Below are 17893 nucleotides of genomic sequence, written 5' to 3'. Positions count from 1 at the left end.
GTAGCAGCTTCAACCGTATGAACAAGGAAAACCAGTTTTGATTGTATGTGTGGATCAGCTGAAAAACAGCTGAAGCAAATTTATGCTGAAAATTGACTGCCTTTGACTGTAGCTTTATAAAAAAAAAACCGAAAGAAGTTTGTCGAAAAAGTATGTTTCGTGAGTCGTCAAAGTTCGCCGACTATGAAAAATTGAGTGGATCTTAGACTAGAAAATTCGTAACTTCATCTAGAAAATGAAGTAAGTAAGGGACCTAACACACTGGAAATGAACTCAAATGAACACTGACAAAAATTGAATTAACTTTATTCTCAAAATATAAGGCTACTGATATAGGGTGTAGCGTTTTGACAAAAGTATTTGGTTTTTTAAGGCGAAAATAACAAAAAAAAATCAAAGTTCGAAGCTCCCATGCGCAACTCTAAAAACCTACTTTTCGGTGACAAAGCCATAGTGAGATCAGTTCTGCCGACTGTGTAGAAAAAATTAGTTAAGTAATTGTATATGATAATTACTCTGGCATTAACGCCAGCAATACTAAGAACAATTTGGAACCGTTTTTGCATAGATTCTGCTATATTGCTTTCCAGTCACAGACTTTAGAAAGCTTTAAATCCAAAAAAAATACGAAAAAGTCGGGAGTGCTTTTTGTAATTTTTTATAGGTGATTCAAATATTTTTTAATTTTAAAGTATTCCAAATTTAAGCCACGGTCTCTACGAGTAATTATCATATACACTTAACAATTTTTTTCCACACAGTCGGCAGAACTGATCTTACTATGACTTTTGGACCAAAACGGCGGTTTTCAGAGGTGCGCATGGGAGCTTCGAACTTAATTTTTTTTTTCCTATTTTTTTGATCAGAGGACCATTCTGCATCGAACCGACCCGCAGGCCTTAAAAAACGAAATACTTTTGTCAAAGCAAGCCACACACGCTTTAAAAATCGTCCAATTTTAGGAGTTGTAGAGGTTTTGAGTCTTACGTTTTAGGAGATTTTTAGGAGCTTTCGTTGTAAATTCATCAAGTATTGCCTTCTTCGTTCTAGAATGTAGCAAAGTTAAAGGCACGTTGTAGCATTCTCTTCGACTAGGTATTTAGGGGTGGCCGATTTTACAGGATGGGAAATGAATCTATCAAGAAAAATTGTAGTCTCACCCAAAGTTACCAAAAAGCTCAACCAACACTAACATTTTACAGAATTTCCAAAAACAATTGCTGTATTGAGAAAAGTAATTTTTGTGTTATTTTACTTATCCCAATCATCAATGGATTGATCTTGATCCTGATTTATATTTTCGAAGTATCATTTTAGAAGCTTTAAAAGATTTAGGAGATTTTTTAGGAGAATTTTTGAAATTGTAGGAATTTTAGGAGGTGTAGGAGACCTGGAAACGCTACTCCCTACTACTGAATAATTCAGGTCCTTAGTCAAATCAAGCGCTCCTCCCTGGTTTATTTTACTCTGTCGTGCTGAGTTGCATTAACCTGTTACATGCGGCAATCATACGACCAGTATAATTATCGGATCTATTACTACCATCGATCAAAGTATGTTTTATCTGTTGATTTCAAATCTAGTACTTCAATTTTTGTAACATGCATTCTACTATATAAACGGCCATATTACCCAGAGCTTGTCATTATTTTTGTCGTCGTTATCGATAACAGATGAAAGAGAAGAAAGAACGATCATTTTTAGATGTTCAATCAATTTATTTCTTCAATGCGTAGCCTAATACAGTTATTGTGTTTTTATAAGAATAAAATATATCATTAACATATTTAAGGGTTTTTTCTGTAAATTTTATTTTCTTTCTTCTTCTTTTTTTTGTAAATTTTAAAATTTTTTTAATTAAATTACACAATTATTTAATAATTCTAATTGTTTTTCTGCGCTAAACAAATCAAACCGTTTCCGGAAACATGTCCATCTCTGTATTTGTTATGCATTTTGTTTACTTTTTCCGTTTTTTATTTTTATTTTATATTTTCACGTTACACATTTTTGTCTTTAGTGATTTTCTCCGAAGAATAGTATTCTTATGTGTGTGGGATTAATTAATTTTTTTCTTTTTTAAACCTTTTAATCGTTCGAAACCCCAAAGTTTCCAATTTATTTCTATTTATATATATTCATCATGTCATCCATCCATCGATTTTCCCTTTTCTTTATCATTTTTAATACAAGTCGTCAAATTCAATTCAATAAGTGAGAAAAAAGAACGTTTTTATGATTTTTCATTTCATCGTCACACTTTTCTTTTTATTTAATCATTTCCAATTAAATCAAATACCATTTTTTATCTTCCCTGTTCTTTTTCTACTTATTGTTGCTTCTTTTTTGTTCCTTAGCACAATTCCATTAACAATAAACAATAATAATAAAATTTAACCGGATGCAATTTGCGTCCGAAAAAAAAGAGAAAAAAAAACTAAAATTAATTCCGAAATTAAACTTTTAATTAAAAATTGAACGGAGCAGGATCTCTCATTTGAAATGACGGTTTTTCCATATTGTTGTTGTTGTTTAAAGCAGAACTCTATTTAGCGTAGGTTGTGTCCCTTCATTCATCTTTTACTGTAAAAAATATATAAAAATGGCATCAGTGAGTGGAAGACTATTCAGTCCTAGGTACAATTTCGACTTAGTGTGTAGGTAGAATGACATTAGTGTTCAGGATTTTTAAATTCATAGTGCGCAATCCGGATGCAATCAAAGTTCTATTAAATTATGTTAATTACCCCTTAAGACGCATCGATGCTTTGCTGAAAAGCATAAATTTGGGCGTTTTTTTAAATGTTGGATTTTAGTTTACTTTTGATAATACCTTTCCACCAAAATCCTTTTTCAAAAATATAGGACCGCAATAACGACCATGAATGTGTTAGGTTTCAAAAGAAAATAGATTTGGTTGTATCAGTTTGACCAGCTCTGAAAACGCTGAAAATTTCGTTGAACCGCTGACTTTTTTCAGAGCTGGTGAAACGACTACAAACAAAACTAATTTTTATTTAAGTCTAACACAATCTTGGCCGTTGTTGCCGTCGTACATTTTTCAAAAAAGGTTTGTGATGAAAACATACTATATCAAAATTGGGATACGAGGCACACAAATGTAGGCTACAATTTTAGCTAGGCATCGATGCCTCTTAAATAGCAAGTAAAATATGGACTAATGGCACTACTACATCGGCCATTCAGATTAGAAATAACTAAACGCTTTGCAACTAGCGCAGATCCGTAAGAATTGGTTTTTGGTAAATGGCTGGTCAGCGGTTCTTGGCCGTTGTTGCCGTCGTACATTTTTCAAAAAAGGTTTGTGATGACAACATACCATCAAAATTGGGATACGAGGCACACAAATGTAGGCTACAATTTTAGCTAGGCATCTATGCCTCTTAAATAGCAAGTAAAATACGGACTAATGGCACTACTACATCGGCCATTCAGATTAGAAATAACTAAACGCTTTGCAACTAGCGCAGATCCGTAAGAATTGGTTTTTGGTAAATGGCTGGTTAGATCTGAATTTATCGGAAGTGTGGATCACATCTCAGATAACGCGATGACCCGTGAGTAACGAAAACATGAAATATGATGAGAGAACCAATTTGATAGAAATTCACCATAATTCACTTTCTACTTGTGATAGATCCTATCAGAATGTTAGAAGTCTCTTCACTAAAAGTTGTCTAAATTATTCGTCGGAAAGCCGAGGAGACCTTCACGAAGGTCAACTTCGTTCGCAAGAGAAAAACATTTTCAGATCTGTTAAGAAACTACGAATCGTGGCAAGCAGCAGAAGACAATTGGGCAATTTCTTTTTGTAAATTTCGATTATTGAGACGCCCGCCCATTCCGCGATCTAATTATTCATTACCGAAACAATCCCGAAAATAAATAAGCAAAATTAATCCGGAGAATGATGAAGCAAGGAATAAGACTTAGTACTAGCTAAAATGAGTTCCAACTCATAGGATTAATAAGGGAGAGTCATAGGCTCATAGAGAGCAAAACTAAAGCGATTCTGAAAGTCTAACTCACCTTTTGCTCCGGTTGCTGCATTAAATCTTCTATGTTGAAAAATCCTTCTCCTGTTGTTGACGACACGGGGTGTGTTGGTGAAGAAGCTTCCGTTTTCATTGCAGTTTCAGTTGTTGTTGTACTATTTTCTTCAGTTGCTTGATGGGCTTCTTCTTCTGCATTCGTTTCCATAAAGTTTTCTTTATGATCTTCATCAGCTTCATGTTCTTCCATCTGTTGTTGCTGATCAACAGCCCCATCCTCGTCCAATTGTTCGTGCTGTTGTTGCGAAGTGATTGCAAAAGAGACAGGTACCTGAACACCGTCCTCATTAACGATGTGCATTCCTTCGGGTAATCCTCCATCATTTTCGTGTTGAATCACTAAGTGGCCATCCTCGCTCAACATGGATGCATCAATTAACTGAGCCTCATTGCCTTCACCTTGTACTAGAATCATTTGGTTATTTTCGCCTTGAATCATTTGATATGTTTCCCCGTCGCTTTCGCCTTGTAGCACGCCAACGCTCTGTAACAGTTGTTGAATTTGTTCGCTGTCGGTGCCTTGAACAAGAATTTGGTTTCCGTCTGCGTCAGTTGTGATGATGTGATTATCTAATTGTAATATTTGACCATCCTCGTTCATAATGAATTTGATTTGACCACTTTCGGCGGCATTTTGCATCTCTTCTAAATCCATTGGGATTTGTTCAGTGTTCGAAGGATGGCTGGAATCGTCACCGTCATCATCAAGGCTCGGCATACTAACCGGCCCAGAATGCTGTTCTTGCTGCTCAAGGTTTTGCTCTTGATCGTCTGCGTGATCAAGATTTGGCATATCAATACCCATTCGATTGGCTTCCTCGTCGTTCTTACCGTCGTTGGATCCCTAAAATGAATGAAAAAAATGTGTGTTATCAAGGTAGGACCCAACACATACGTGCTATTCAGATGTAACGCACCTCTTGTGAATTTTGTTGTGAACCATCCTCTTGTTGTGGTATTGTAATGCTGAACGAAATTCCGCCGACTGAATTCTGTTGGCTCGTTATGACCATTTCGCTGCTGTTGCTGTTGCCTTCATTCTCCACTTTGTCCGAATGCATTTTCTCAAACATGCTTTCGATGTCAGCATCCGATATCGAATTCGTTTGCGTGTGTAATATTGTGGCGTTCGTATTTCGAACCTCCTGGCGTATAAGACTTTGTGAATTGGTTGTCGGCACAGATTTTTTCGTTCCTTCTCGTTTATGTGTTTCCATGTGCTGATTGTAGTAGTTCTCTTGTATAAAGGTAAGAGAGCAGGCATTACATGAAAAGAAGTCGATTTTGGGATCCATTTCACCACTGTTGTCGCCGCGTAGCGCTTCGTCAATGGTGTCCTGTAACAGTTTTTGCGTTGTCAAGTCCTGTTGAGACGGCTGTTGAGTTTGTTGGACTTGCTGAACGCTTTGGATCTGGGCTGATTGCTTATGTGTTTCGAAATGTTTCATTAAAAGTTCACGTTGCGGGAATGACACAGAACATTTGCCACATTTAAAATAATCCGGTTGATGAGTTTTCGCATGAACGGCAGCTAATTCTCTAGTTTCGAAGCGTGCGGCACAGATGCGACATTTGAAGGGTTTCACTTTGTTGTGCTTTTTAATATGCTCGTCGAAGCCTTGCTTATCATTCGTCTTGAAACTGCATTGGGTACAGGTGAACAATTGACCTGAAACGAATTGGTTGAATTTAGTTGGGTGTTGGGCGTAATGGAATCCTTCGACACTACTTTAATGTCATCAGACTGAGGAGGGAGAAGAAAGAGTGTAGTTGGATTTTACACTTTGTGTCAAACAAATGTTGAGACAAAACAGCGAAATGAATGGTGGTGGTGATTACAATCCACAACGAAAAAGGAGAACCGTAAGGTTTTGAGGTTTTGACTTAGATTAGAACGTTGAAGCAAAATGTCGTCAATACGTGGCAGTCATGTTTTAAGTGTAGGAAAGTCTTTATAAACCTTCAGGGCAAACCTACACAAACAACTACGAGAATCGGGTCAACCCGAGAAAAATTATTCCATAAAAATCCACTTACTTATTCCTACTGGCGCTGCAGCGGTCTCAATAATCGTTTTGACATCAGGATGATTGGTTTCCATGTGTTTCTTCAGCGAAATTTCATTAACATAATTAATGCAACAGATACTGCACACAAACTCTTTCGCATGCTTCTCGTCCATATGCGCCTTCAACATAGCCGAATTGGCAAATCCTTTTTTACACACTTTACAACGGAGACCGGAATTCTTAGCTTTGCAGACATCGTAATGAGGAGTGAACTCTTTCAAGTCGCACGTTTTGAAATCGCATGACACACACTTGTACATCCTGGTGGTTACCGATTGCGGTTTCTTTGCTTGGACCGGCGTTATTGTTGTGTGCTGTCGAATCTGAGTTCCCATTGTGGTCTGAATGGTCTGCTTATCATTTGACGTATCGTAAAATTCGCCAGAATCTTTTTGAAATGCCTGTAGCGTTGGCATTGTGGCTACCTTTCGAGTTAATGTCACCTCATCATCATCACCGTTGGTCTTTCGGCTGTACGTTATTTGTGGACCACTCGAATTAATTCTTTGCAATTTGGTGGCCGGTTGCGATGACAACGTAGTCTTACTATCATTGTCATTTAGTTTGTATTTCTTGTTTATAAAATTTAAAATGTTCCCTTTAACACGCTCCAAATCGTTCTCCAACCGGTCCATCTGATTGAACAATGCCAAACATCGTTTGCACACCAAGTCATCGACGCTGATGATAACCATAAAATCTTCGCCAACAACACGGCCAATTTTATTTGGAATTTTGGTATTTGTAACTGTTGTCAGCGCTTCTGTCAGCGGAATGCCATTAGCACCACAATGTTCATCACAAATGTAGCATTCTTGTTTAACAGCAACGGGTTGTTGAATTTTCTGCTTAAATAAGCGAGATTGTGTCGGACCGGTGACGCTGACGGCTCCGCTTGAAAGCAAGCTGTTTATTTTACGTACGGTATTCATTTGTTGTGTATCTTGTGGACTGGTCTGGCCGTACACCTAAAATCAATAATTAAAAACGTTCATTTTCTGCGAAAATCAAACGAATTCTCAACAAAAACAACAAAAAACTTTTTAACCACAAAAAAAAATCACACACAACATTCAGTCCATTGAATTGAAAATTCATCAGTCAAAAGGCGTCCCCATCTACAGTTTGACTAGGCTACCACAAACGCGTTTTTAAAAAAAAAGATTCATCACCATTTATCGAACACTTTAGTAATTCTCTAAATATAATCACTGTACTAACCTTGCGAATAGTTGGCTGAGCTATTTTTTTCATTTTTGTAAATTGTAGCGCGATCGAACGCGCATAAATTGTTTGCAAAAACTAAATACAATCGGAGCAAAAATGAACTGAATTTAACATGGCGGATCCGAAAATTGAAATGTCGCTCATCGGCTCAAAAAAAAAAAAACCAAAATGAACGACTGCAACACAGTCACCGGACTGAACTGATTATTATTATTAAACTAAATTATCAATCCGAGTTTGCGATTTCCTATGTTTTTTTCAGATAAATTAATTTTCAAACGTTAAATGACCTAATACCGGCTGCGTTCATTCAAAATTAATTAATTTTATCACATTTGCTGTTGCTGATTCGATTTTGTGAGGCGTATTATAACATGTATTATATCCGGTTAGCTGTCAACAATGAACGTAGCGATGAACGAATGCGACAGAGCAATATGGCGGCAGAAATTAATGGGTTGAAAAATGGTGTTGTGAGGTGTTTTGGTTGCTTAGCAACTTCGGTGGAAGAAAAGCTGGTACGAAAAGATGTTTTCTGTCACAAGCGACCTAAATATCTAAAATGTTGTAAACTAACTGTTCGAATTATTTGTTTGGAATGCTCAAATAAACTAAATAAATAAATTTGTTTCCACAAAACATTCAAAATGAGAGCTATTCCGAAGTGGATTGATAGAATTAGTGAACAAACTCACAATAACGAAGCGACTAGGTAAGGCTTGATATTTGTATTATTGATTAAGCGATCTTTCGACATTCAACGGTTCAATTAAACAAATCCGATACGCGGTTTATCGTAAAGCACGTTTCTTCAATTAATTTCTTAAGTAAAATTAAAGATATGACGGTCTCGAAGTGAATAAGTTACATGAGAATGTGAAAATTCCTCATCGGCTTTTTTTTCATACCTCAACACAAACAAAGGGATATGACGTTTGTGTGAATGAACACAGTTTACGATTACGTGTGTATGCAACTCATACATGTATCTTCTTTTTCCCTCGCATTTGTTCTTAGTTACGTAGGGTAAAGGAGACAGTTTAGACAAATCACATGCACTGTAGTAAAAAAGTTGAGAATAGATGAAATGAAGGATTTTATTTAAGTTTGTCAAAAATAGGTAGCGTCAACGCACTTCAAGCATCCGTGGCACTCTAGGGTACTGAAACTGGACAGTGTTTCAGTGTCATGCAACTGTAAAACACAGTTTTATACAAAATAGTACTATATTTGGCAGCTGTCGACTATGATCATGTTTGCTTGAAGTGCATTGGTAGCATAAATGATTTATTTATTCAGCTGAACACATACTAGTCTGTCGAAAATCCTCATACAAAGAACAGATTCCACAACATTCCTAACGATAAACTTGCCGTCTGTGAAATAATTAAAAACAAGATTGGTAACCGAGGTCAGAATTCAAAAGGAACTTTTAATTTTATACTAATGACCTCTGCGTGTTACTAACGTCCAATGAATGTTATAATGGCATCCTAGGGTCCTAATAAATACAATCTTTACTGACATAACAATTGGTGCAATGGTAAATAAACGAATTCACTCCGTCAGTGCGCCATCTAACAGTCATATGTCAGCTGTAAATATTTAAATTATTGGCGCACTTATGGTATGAATTTTTGGAATTTTTGGCTTGAATATCTTGAGTGGGCATATATTACCAAGGGTAAACATGACTCGGAAAGCTATGTGGTTCCTTAAAGAGAGCTTATTGAAAGTAAGCGAGCGTTTTGCAAACTGACGTTGGAATTGTGAATAAACTGAAATTTAATGCCGCAATCTGTTTAAGTACAGAGTCCTAACCATCAATGTTAATCAATTGTCCTCCCGTTAGCTTTCGTTGGTCGATTTGAACTGCTTTCGCTCTAGACCAGATGAAATCTTTTAAGGCCAGGTGAACATATTTGACTGAAAACGATCATGAAATGATGCCGTAATTTTCTTGACGGAATTATGATCTTTTTCCATCACTGAAACCATCATTACCACTGAAATTTTTATAACGGATTTAAATGTGACAACTTCAGGAGAAGATCAGATACAGAAGAATCATGGATAATGTAAATATCGTCTGTTATCATCTGACAAAACTAAATAATGAGCTTAATATAACGTCGTCCTATGTAGTAAAATTCATTTTAAAACAAATGAAGTCAAAGATTTTATTTCAGGCTATCGAAAATATTTAGATCAAATCAAGTAAAAGATTTAATAATTATCCTAGCATATTACCAATATGCTTGCAGTTTTCGAAAGGCTAAGTAATAAACTCAATAGTAAAACGATTTTTCACAGTATTCAATCACTCTGCTACAGTCCTAGTGGAAATCAACTACTCGTAGCTACTGGTAACCGAGTTTTGGTCTATGAACCGATTGAGGGAATTTTACTGGATGCTTTGGGCGCCCACAAAGATACCGTCTACTGTTTGGGCTATGCTAAGGATGGGAAGAAGTTTGCGTCAGGTGGAGCTGATAAGTCGGTAATCGTTTGGATGAACACTAAAGATGGTCTGTTAAAATACACGTGAGTGTACATACTCCTACATTGAATTACAACCAATCATGAGAATACAATTCTTGTCTTTATCAGTCACAACGACTCTGTGTTATGCTTGGCATTCAATCCAGTTTCTCACACACTAGCTTCTTGTTCGGCAAATGATCTTGCTTTTTGGTCAGCCGATCAAAAAGCTATTCAAAAACACAAACTCGGGATTAAGATCACTTGTTGCGCGTGGACGAATGATGGGCAATACATCGCACTGGGACTACAAAGTGGTAGCGTATCGATTCGAAATAAAGTAAGAGATGGCCATGTTGTGAAGAAATAGAACCATAAAGTAAATTCATTTCTACTTTAGGCTGGCGAGGAAAGAGGGAGAGTTGAAAGACCAGCATCAAGTCCCGTTTCAGGTGTTGCCTGGAATCCGTCCAACAGTAACGATTCTGCTGATACACTTTGCGTTATTGACTGGGGACAAACTATTTCGTTCTTTTCTCTCGGCGGTCAAATGATTGGAAAAGAGCGTTCCCTTGGTTTCGATCCATTAACACTGGGTTATTCACCAGATGGTGAATTTATTACGGTTGCTGGTTGCAACAAAGCCATTCAGCTATTTACAAAAGATGGAATTCGTTTGGGAGTTTTGGGTGAAACACATGAAAGCTGGATTTGGTCAACAGCAATAAGCCCTTCAGGTGGTTCAATAGTTGTGGGATGCCAGGATGGCACAGTAGCCAGTTACAATCTGGCTTTCAGCACTGTTCACGCATTATACCGGGAACGTTATGCCTTCCGCGAGAATATGTGCGATGTCATAATTCAGCATTTGGTTTCCGGTCAAAAAGTTCGTATCAAATGTCGTGATTTAGTTCAGAAGTTAGCAATCTATCGGAACAGATTAGCCGTTCAGCTACCGGAACGCGTTGTTTTGTATGAGTTGAATTCTGGTGAGCATCAGCCAATGCACTACAAGGTCAAAGAAAAAATTTCTAAAAAATTTGACTGCAGCTTGTTAGTCGTTTGTGGGATGAATTTAGTTTTGTGTCAAGAGAAGAAACTACAAAGCTTAGATTTTACTGGTACTTTGCAAAGAGAATGGATCATGGACAGCTATATTCGATACATTAAAGTCACAGGTGGTCCACAAGGCAAAGAGGGATTATTGCTGGGCCTGAAAAATGGTCAAGTCTGGCGAATATTTTTGGATAATCCGTTGCCCATTTTGGTAACGACAGTACTATCGTCCGTCAGATGTTTAGATATAAATTCAACTAGAACTAAACTGGCAGTTGTAGATGACTCTGGTCGTTTAGTTGTGAGAGACCTATTAACTGACACCATGCTGTATCAGGTACTATTGGTTAATAAAGATTCATTCAAGATCATACAGAAATTTACAACTTAGGACTCGGGAGTAAATTCGGTTGCGTGGAACACACATTTACAATCGATGGTATGCTATTCTCATACAACTGGTGGACTGAGCGTTAGAGTCGGCTCGTTGCCTCCAAGAAGTCCTCAAAACATGACAGGTGTTGTGGTTGGCGTATGCGGTTCAACAGCTTTCTGTTTACGAGGAAATGCAATGCACAATATACCATTAGCTCTGGGGTCCACGATGTGGCAGTTTGTAGAGTCTGGTTTGTTTGAGTAAGAATTCTCAACGCTCTAGACATTCCTTTGCTGTAATGTTTCTGTTTCAGAGATGCGTACCAAGTAGCATGTTTAGGTGTGCCAATCAATGATTGGGAAGGTTTAGCTCAATCAGCTGTTGATGCATTGCAATTTCAAGTAGCTAAGGATGCTTATGTTAAAGTCCGAAATTTGCCTTGGCTTGAATTAATAAGCGACCTGCGTGAACGACAGAAAAGAGGAGATGTACCGAAGGAAGTACTTCAGGCCGACAGTTTAGCGTTTGCAGGAAAATTCAAAGAAGCGGCTCGTTTATATCAAAAGAGTGGACATAACAGCAAAGCATTAGCAATGTACAGCGATTTACGAATGTTTGATCTGGCTCAGGAATTCTTAAAGGATGGGGATGCAAATGATCGGAAAGATTTAGTGAGACGGCGTGCAGAATGGGCTTGCTCTGTTCATGAGCCAAGAGCTGCTGCTGAACTCTTATTGGCTGCTGGTGAAAATGAACGAGCGATCGAAATTGTGGCGGAGCAGGGATGGGCAGACGTGTAAATATTTTTGTTTCAATTTTCGAGGTGTTGTGTGATGTAATCGTTACTTTATTGCATCCAGACTCTACGATATTGGCCGACGATTGAGTCAAAGCGAAAAAAACGCCTTAGAACTGGTAGCCGCGAATTTACGAAGGCTAAAGGCTTTGCCATTGGCTGCTGAAATCTACCGGAAATTGGGAGAAGAATCTGAAGTGGTTCACCTGCACGTCGAAGCACGTGACTGGGCAGAAGCTTTCCGTTTAGCAGAACATTTGCCACAAGTTCTGCCATCTGTACATTTACAACATGCTCAATGGCTGGCAGATTCGGATCAATTTCTGGCAGCACAAGAAGCATATCTATTGGCTGGTAAGCCTGACGAAGCCTCGAAACTCTTGAAGAATTTGGCTGAATGTGCGATTTCTGAAGAACGGTTTTTGGATGCCAGCTATTATACTTGGCTTAGAGCTAGGCAGTTTCTTCAGTTAATGGAAAATGAGGAGTAAGTTCTTATATCGAAACCTAGAAATATTTTGCAGACGTTATTGAATTCAGTAACAATATCATGCATCGATTTTGCCCCAATCGATAATTCATTTCTCCTCAATTCTGCTAATTCTAACTTTATTTACTGTACCCTGTTTCAGTTCAATGAACACATCTAAATCACCACTTGAAAATTACACATCATTGCATCGATTATCGACCATTTATTATGCGTACAGTACTTTACATAGTTATCTTAAAGAGCCATTTACAAGCAGTCCACCGTTAACCCTCTTCAACACGAGTCGATATGTAGCTAATCAAATTAATATTGACTCAGGAATGCCACCGAAAGGGATCAGCATGTTGTACGTATATATATAGTCACGTCGTACAAGGAAAATTTGAATTTTTGACTGAAAATATTTTCCGTGTTATCCACTACAGTGCTGTCTTATATACGTTATCCAAACAAGCCAAAGTTTTGTCGGCAAACAAACTCTATTTACAAGTTAACAATCGTCTGCAATCACTGAAAGCACCACCGGGAATTCAGGAACAAGTTGATGTGAGTGTATATTTACATTGAAAATTGCGTGCTGTTGAATTCAAAAAGTGTGCCAATTGAGGCGACTATGTGAGATAGTAAGTTTATGAAAGAAAACATTTTTCATTGCACAGGTTAATTTCATATCAAGTAAATCATGTCCTGGCGGTTTTAACGATCCAGAAGAACTTTTACCACTTTGCTATAAATGCTCAAATTATAGCTCTCACTTACGGGGAAATCGATGCCCGTCGTGTCAGTCGGATTACATGTTTTCGTTTGTGTCGTTTGGTAAGTTGCAAAAAATGGTTACAAGCTTTGATGTAGGGAGTAGCATCTAACAAATGGTTGGTGTTGTTTTCAACAGAAATTCTGCCACTTGTCGAATTTTATCCAGAATCGGATATAAACGACAGCGAGGTTGAACGTCTGCTAATGGCACCACCTAAACCCAATATGGGCCAATCAGATCCATTCGCCGATACTATGATTCATGAAGACATTACCGATACATTAGCGTTGACGTTAGATCGAGACGCTCTACGGGCTGTAGATCCGATATCTGTGTTAATCGTTAAATGGCCAAAACCATTGAAAACGAAATATTATCGAAATCTGTTGCCTGAACTGCAGATCAGCATTTGCTCTGAATGCTTGCAGGTAACCCATTCGCAATTTGTTAACACTTCAAAGTTGTGCTTTAAAAATTGATTTTATTATAGGCATTCCATTCGGAAGATTTTGAAATGCAAGTTCTACTGAAAGGACATTGTCCATTTTGCCGAACTCCTTCGGAGAACTTGTATCAAAATTAGTAGACGACTGATGCATGTGTCACGACAGCAACGACATAAGACCTGAGAGGCTTGATATAGTTGTTTTAACTTTTAGATCGATAAATGGCAAGCTCTGACTAATCAGGAGTTACAGCAAAAAGCATTTTAAAAAATGAAGTAAAAGATTTGCAATCAATCAAATTAGGTCATAGATCCGATAGTTAAACTACTGATATATGCCGTCTGTGAAAATTTAAATAAATCCGTCCAAAACCAGTGCAATTCTTTTTTTTTAGAATTATGAGGTAACTCCTAAAAACAACTTAGTTTAGACACTTAGAACAAATTTGTAGTAACATGCAATAAAGTTATTAGCAAACTCAACATGAAATTGTTTCGCTTGTTGTCTCTCACGAGGTTCTTTAAAGTTTAAACTGACTATGTTCTGATTTGGAAAGCTTTCAATCTGAAAAAGATTAAAAGTGAAAATCCTATGCTCTGAAGTCTTTGTCGACATTGCATCTAACAAGCATTGACACGATTGATCTACTTCCTTCAACAAATTCAAATATTTTCAATCATCAAAATTTTTGTTATTCTAAAATCCGCTTTAAATAAAAATTAAATTAATTTTTCACTTAAAATTATTTGTAATTAATTCCACCACAAAATGAGCCGTCAACGAGCTGGAAAAAGAAGTAAAAATGCTTGACCTCGCCATTCGAAATATATTGACTATTCATTGCAATATTTAGGAAATTTCGTTACAAACAATCCCGACGAAAAATTTCAATTGTCTGAATTAATAGAAGGCATAAGACAGTACCAAGACGAGGAATATAAAGCAATGCAAGCTGAGTTCGATCGTAAGTATTTATCATAGAATAAAATTGCCGTTTTTGAGTTTTGAATTTGAGATGGAAAAATGTTCAGACCAGGTACTAATGTGGTCCTGCAATTTTACGTATAAAATATTTCATACCCTTTCTCGTACCCTTTTCTGACTTTAGGCGTTGAACAGCTCCTAGCTTCTGAGCCCAGCTCTAAGCTGAGCCGCCTGTGGGAGCCCAATGCTAAAGTAAGCAATTTATGGAAAACACGGTCGTTGCCAACTGATAAAACGCAACCTCAAGATCAGACAACAGAAAATCCACCACATTGTGTACAAGAATATAGAAATACGGGCGTCGTGCAAAATCACTATCGATATGTAAAATGGATATTGTTGTTCTTTTTGATGCTTTTCTTCGGCATGTTGACGAAATTGTACACTGGGCGATTAGTCAATAATGTTGTCAGCATTTTCGAATACCTACGCTTGAAAATAAAAAATTGAAAATGTAAAAGTATCCGAACATTTGAGATTAAAAACAAAAAAAGCTACAAATGGTGTGTACGTAATAATTAGTTGTCGAGTCAAGTTTAGCGAAGAGTTTTAATTACTTAAAAAATAAAACCAACTCCGTGAACGACAATCTTGTACTACTTAAAAAAGCTCTAATTAAGCAGTTGTACGGTCGATTTCCGAATTTCCGTACGGTCGGGTGAAGTGTATGTATAAGTCAAATATCACAGTCATTTTCTTACAAACACGACAAATACTATCCAAAGAATGAGAAGTCTGTAAATGTTCAGTGAAAAACTCGAAAAAAATGGGGATATGGTGTGACTTGAGTGACTCCTTGACTTACATAAAGAAATTATGCCAACAAAAAAATTGCAGTTGACGCTATTGAAATTTAGAAATGAATTTATTGGGATAAGGCAACAAGTAACTTTTCATGTTTCAAGCACTTCTTTCAAAGCCCTCAGCATGTAATGGATTTTACGTTTTCCTATGCGAGTGATGTAAAGGCTATTGCCTATACATGTAATAGCCTTACTACATGCACCAGCATAGGAAAATCCACTACATAACTCGGGATAAAAATGAAAAGTCTCGTTTTCGTGTGTTTATTGACATCGGCTTCGCTTCGGATCAACAAAATTAACACGAAAACTCTACTTTTCATCTTTTATCACTAGTTATGTAAAAACTATTACTAATATCGATTGTGTTGCTGAGGTAGAGTGACCACGCACACACGTACTAACTTTTTTTTTGTAAAGATTTGTCATCCCTGCGCAATCAGAGAAGTTTCCTTTACTCAGAGATTCGTATGTGTGTTACGTAAGTGCTAGCAAGCTTAGTAAGTGATGGTAACTTTCCCTTAAGAAACAGAATCAGCGCAAAAAAAGCAGTATTACATAGTTATGAGACAGAATTGTATATGGTAATTCAAAGGCCAAATTGATAGCTTATAATAGCTGTCTATCTCTGCAAAAGTAACATTTTCGTATAAAAGAAGGATATCGAAAATCTTCCACTCAACAAAGAAAATATCCCCGGCTATGAGCTCATCCAGTGCTATTACAACGTTTGAAATGAATCTTACACCCACCCCTATTCAAAAATTGCTTCACGTAAGTACAGCCTTCTTTTGTTTTTCACATTCAACAAGAAAACAACTTACCAATCAGCAATTCAAATGTGATATTCGTTATTCGGAAGAACGGAAGGGATGCATCGTATATAGATATGCTTATCACGTAAAACAATAAATTCATATTTTGTTTAGAAAGCTGTAGCAAAAATCTACATCCAAAATTGAACAATTCTATTTCCAACTCAGCAAAATACATGGTCTTCAGTAGCATAAAAACAAGAATAAATATTTTTTTATCCTCCACAACTCGAGCTCTCATACATAAATAGAAATAAAAAGTTCATATCACGTCGACGATGATCAGATTTGTATTCAAATAAGGGGTTTTGTTTTTCATGGTATACAAATTCAATTTTCAGTTTAAAAAAAACTTGTTGTGTTCTCTCGGAATTAACCTTTTGTAATGGTTATCCATTCGTTATCGACATCGACAACAACCAAACAATACTCAAAACATTTAGTGGTTGAAACAAATGAAGTAAAAGATTTTGTATCAACAAAAGAAGCAATAACTTGAATGATGATTTAACAATAAGCATTTCTCAAAGGTTGACAACGATAGTTGTGTTTTGGCGCGCTACTCTTATTTGGGATTATTAAAATCTGAATGTTTGATTTGTTGTTAGAAATAAACCTTCTCTCATTCTAAAGCATAAAAAAAGAAGCCAATTTCCATCAACAATCAATACAAGAAAATGAAAATATAATTGATTATTACATATTGTAATGGGAGATTTCTATTCGAATTCACATTTGAGTATAAGTGGATCTTCTTTCAATACTGATGTAACCAATCTAATCATAAACTTTCTTTTTACATATTTTCCACCAAACTTGTTGTCTAACTTTGGAATTAACTGACAAAGTTTCGCTATTGAAAACAACTTTCAAATGTAAACTGTAGCAAGTATAGAAAAGTAGAGAACTATGCATACAAAGTAGTTGCATAATGTGAAGTAAGAGAAACGAAGAAATAATTTTGTTTCAATTTTTGTTTACAACTGAATGTTAGTATTGTTCTACATCTCAAAATCCGAGCTTATATCGACGCAACATTTTCATTTTCACTACAACACTACACCTCAGTTCACAAAATATATACAAACACTTAGATGAATACATCATAAGACAAAGAAATCTTCTAGTATAATCTCGTACACAATATTGAAGTCACCAGCAGGATATTCGCAATCGTCAGGGATTAACTATATGAATAATAGCTTAGCTCAGCAGGAATTCAAATAAAATGCAGTTGAAAGACGATTCAACTTTAATTACCGGAACCGGAAAGGAATTACAGTAGAGATGTATGGGTATTAAAGCGTGTAGGCAGACATTATCATCGCGAAAAATATATATTTTTCATTGCGGTTCTTTGAACGATGATACTTGAATAAAGCCGAAGAAATTTTGTATGAATTATTAAGTGAACAAATGTATAATATAAACCGCATTCAGCGATTTTGGTTACAAGTTCCACTTAATGACAAAGAGACTGGAACAAAAAAAAACATAAATTTGAGTTAGTTCTGGAT

General features: G+C 36.6%; 3 protein-coding genes across 6 annotated transcripts; 2 read left to right on the top strand and 1 right to left on the bottom strand.

Moving 5' to 3' along the window:
* Nucleotides 1-1941: 1941 nt before the first annotated feature.
* Nucleotides 1942-8255, bottom strand: LOC119081732. Of its 4 annotated transcripts, none has more exons than XM_037190900.1 (6): nt 8238-8255; nt 7364-7444; nt 6111-7110; nt 4991-5742; nt 4051-4917; nt 1964-2583 (listed from the first exon to the last, which is right to left on the bottom strand). In XM_037190900.1, exons 2-6 carry the CDS (start codon nt 7394-7396, stop codon nt 2581-2583), a joined length of 2655 nt encoding a protein of 884 aa, XP_037046795.1. In that variant the 5' UTR covers nt 7397-7444; nt 8238-8255; the 3' UTR covers nt 1964-2580. The 4 variants fall into 4 exon arrangements, with proteins under 4 accessions (XP_037046791.1, XP_037046795.1, XP_037046792.1 ...); XM_037190897.1 differs by having other exon boundaries at nt 7364-7516; nt 8065-8248; XM_037190898.1 differs by lacking the exon at nt 8238-8255 and adding an exon at nt 8065-8230.
* Nucleotides 7945-14256, top strand: LOC119081721 (intraflagellar transport protein 122 homolog). Its single transcript, XM_037190863.1, has 12 exons — nt 7945-8081; nt 9683-9913; nt 9980-10190; nt 10251-11243; nt 11298-11542; nt 11596-12078; nt 12143-12565; nt 12711-12917; nt 12997-13117; nt 13231-13387; nt 13464-13756; nt 13819-14256. Exons 1-12 carry the CDS (start codon nt 8017-8019, stop codon nt 13909-13911), a joined length of 3522 nt encoding a protein of 1173 aa, XP_037046758.1. The 5' UTR covers nt 7945-8016; the 3' UTR covers nt 13912-14256.
* A 141-nt stretch (nt 14257-14397) lies between these two features.
* LOC119081839 lies at nt 14398-15295 on the top strand. The gene is made up of 3 exons (XM_037191079.1): nt 14398-14570; nt 14628-14738; nt 14883-15295. Exons 1-3 carry the CDS (start codon nt 14543-14545, stop codon nt 15206-15208), a joined length of 465 nt encoding a protein of 154 aa, XP_037046974.1. The 5' UTR covers nt 14398-14542; the 3' UTR covers nt 15209-15295.
* Nucleotides 15296-17893: the final 2598 nt, after the last annotated feature.

Source organism: Bradysia coprophila, unplaced genomic scaffold, assembly GCF_014529535.1.
Source record: "Bradysia coprophila strain Holo2 unplaced genomic scaffold, BU_Bcop_v1 contig_358, whole genome shotgun sequence".
NCBI lineage: Eukaryota > Metazoa > Arthropoda > Insecta > Diptera > Sciaridae > Bradysia > Bradysia coprophila.
Note: the sequence above shows the minus strand (reverse complement) of the source record. Positions and strands in the feature narration are given on the sequence as shown.